Genomic DNA, 2530 nt, shown 5'->3' with positions numbered 1-2530 from the left:
TGAAACTGTTTCTCAACCTATCTGCCGTTTAGGTATATATACTTTTGAAAGCAGTGTTTATATCTTTGGAACTATCCCTTGAAGAATCCCACACTATTTAATCCACGTCCAAATGGTAATTTGGCACCTTGAGGGACTTAAATCATGTTAGAAACAAGAAGTCTGAAGTGAAAATTCTTTTCACAGTGAGGGAAGGTGATGAGGTGAATGGGCTAAGGTTTCCCATGAAATTCTCAGAAGACAGCTCTGCTACTGTCCAAGAAAACGTCCTGGGCACTGTCCTCTCCAAGGACATGTTTAATTTTCTTAAAACTTATTTCTGAGTAAGCCCTCATGGTCATGCTGTGTCCTTTGAGAAATGTTTTCAAGTTTACCTCTTGGGAGTCTTCCCCCCAAATCTAAAAGAGTAGGCCCTAATCAAAGAATTAGAAGTATTGCTTTGGGGTTGTTTTTTTCCATATTTTGGTTCAGCAGGCATAGCACTGTCTTAGTTGATGAGCATTACTGAAAGTTTTACCCTATCTCCAACTCTCATCGTTTGTGTAAATAATGTCCAGTCACTTAAATTTTAATCTGCACAAGTGAAAAGTCCATACGTTGGAATATAAAACTTTGTCCTATACATGTATACTTCTCTTTTCTTAACAGCCTTTTAAATTCTGTATCATTGGCTAAATGAATGATACTATCAATAGAATTACCACTTGCCCAAGGGGGATAATTTATAATATTCCCCAATAAAATAATAATGATATATTTAATTGGATCAAGGACATATTACAAACTGTAGAAATATGATTGGATTATGAGATTGCACTTAATTATGAGCCCTAATATAAGAACAATTAGTTCTTATGACATGACCCTACTTGATTCTTGAGATCACTGAAGATTTGGGTACAGAGTTTAGTGAAGAAATCATATGATTCCCAACTATCATAAGATGCCCAATAGTTTCTGGGGCTTTGTCTTAAAACCAGCAGTCATCTAAGTGAGATGTCTACCAAGTCTACATGGAAGAAGCACACTAGCCTGTATGATCCAAGGATTGTAAATAATAGAATCCAAGACTGCAAGAGGGTACTGTATTAGAACTTAAATTCTGAGCATCCAGTTGGCAGGAAGATATGAATGACAGTGAAAATACAAAATCCATTTGCAGAGTCCCCATGTGGAGTGAGCCTCCACTGGACCCTCTCTGACCGTTAACCAGGGATGTGAACAACCTTGCTAACAGACAGAGTGCATTGGAAAGTGGATTAATGCAGATACAGTTAGACTAGAATTTAATACTTTATCATTTGTTCTCCTTTTGCACCCACTTTTAATTTGTCCTAATTTTTATTATTTTCTGCTTTCTTTTGGATATAGGTTTTGCTGTGTTTTATTTGTTAGGGGGGAGGGAGGGGAGAAGTGTTCTTTGATAAGAATTCCAGAATAGGTAAATTTATAGAGACAGTAACTGAATGGTTTTTAGGGTTATGGAAGGGGAGGTTGAGGGAAGGGAGAAATGGGGAGTGTATAATAATGAGTCCAAGAATGAAGAAATGTTCTAAAATTAATTGTAGTAATGATTCTCCAACTCTTTTTAATATATTTAAAGCATTAAATTATATGTTTTGAGAACAAAACTATGGTTTTTTTAAACGTTAACCTCAATACTACTGTTCATCCCAAACCAAAACACCCGCACAGTTATCATCCTCTTTAAATAAAAAACACCTCAGTACTGAGTTACAAATTTCAAATTAGAATTGAGGTGAATTGTCTTTGTTTACTTGGTTCTCTAATAATTTTGGTTCATTTGCAAATCTGTGGATTCTAAAGAAATTTCTACTTTTGAAAATACAGTCCCTTAATACTGTCTACTCTATTGTTCATGGCGTCACTGTGAGTTGGAACCAACTCAATGGTACCTAATGACAACAGTAATAGTTTGGATTAGAACAAAGACAAAATAACATATCATTTTATAAAGGAAGCAAGAAAAAGAAGTAAGAGTGTTTTAAATGTTATGTGAACATTACGTACATTCCTTAATTATTAAATTGAAAAATAACATTAAGAGAGCTAATGCAAGTTACAATTGAATCTTCTTTCTTAACTGTTTCGCACACTTTTGCTGTTGTTGATTATCTCTTGTTACTGTGTCACAGTCTTTATTCTTTATTGCTGACATTACAGAGAGAAGGGCAAGTAGAAGCAGGAATTATGACAGCCACAACAAGGTGGAAAGAGGGACCTCCAGTTCACAAACCGGAAATGGCAAGTAATTTTGCAGTGTCATCCAGAACTGTAGAAAGCATGTACCATGGCAATACAAAGTTGTTGTTGTTGTTTTAGTCAAGAAATCAGAGGATTTTGGTAAAATTAAAGTTGTATTTTTAACTATACCAAACTATAAATCCAAAATTAGATTCACACTATAGAGGTGGCAGGCTCAACCCAAATAAATAATTTTAATTGACCTACAAACTAAGTGATAAACTAACAGTGAATGAATATTTAAGATTATTAAACTAAACATCAA

At 34.6% G+C, this 2530-nt stretch overlaps 1 protein-coding gene across 1 annotated transcript in view; it reads left to right on the top strand.

Annotated features, from left to right (window-relative positions):
* The window catches only part of ERCC6L2 (ERCC excision repair 6 like 2), a 158937-nt gene that overhangs the window by 90013 nt on the left and 66394 nt on the right, over positions 1–2530 (top strand). Inside the window, 1 exon segment of the mRNA XM_045289426.1 lies at positions 2185–2265. Within this exon segment, the coding sequence (XP_045145361.1) occupies positions 2185–2265 (81 nt within the window).

The sequence above is a fragment of the Echinops telfairi genome, unplaced genomic scaffold, assembly GCF_000313985.2.
Source record: "Echinops telfairi isolate 266 unplaced genomic scaffold, ASM31398v2 ScPeMD7_27;HRSCAF=92, whole genome shotgun sequence".
In the NCBI taxonomy this organism is placed as follows: domain Eukaryota; kingdom Metazoa; phylum Chordata; class Mammalia; order Afrosoricida; family Tenrecidae; genus Echinops; species Echinops telfairi.
The sequence above is the reverse complement of the archived record's forward strand: the minus strand, read 5'-3'. Positions and strand labels throughout refer to the sequence as shown.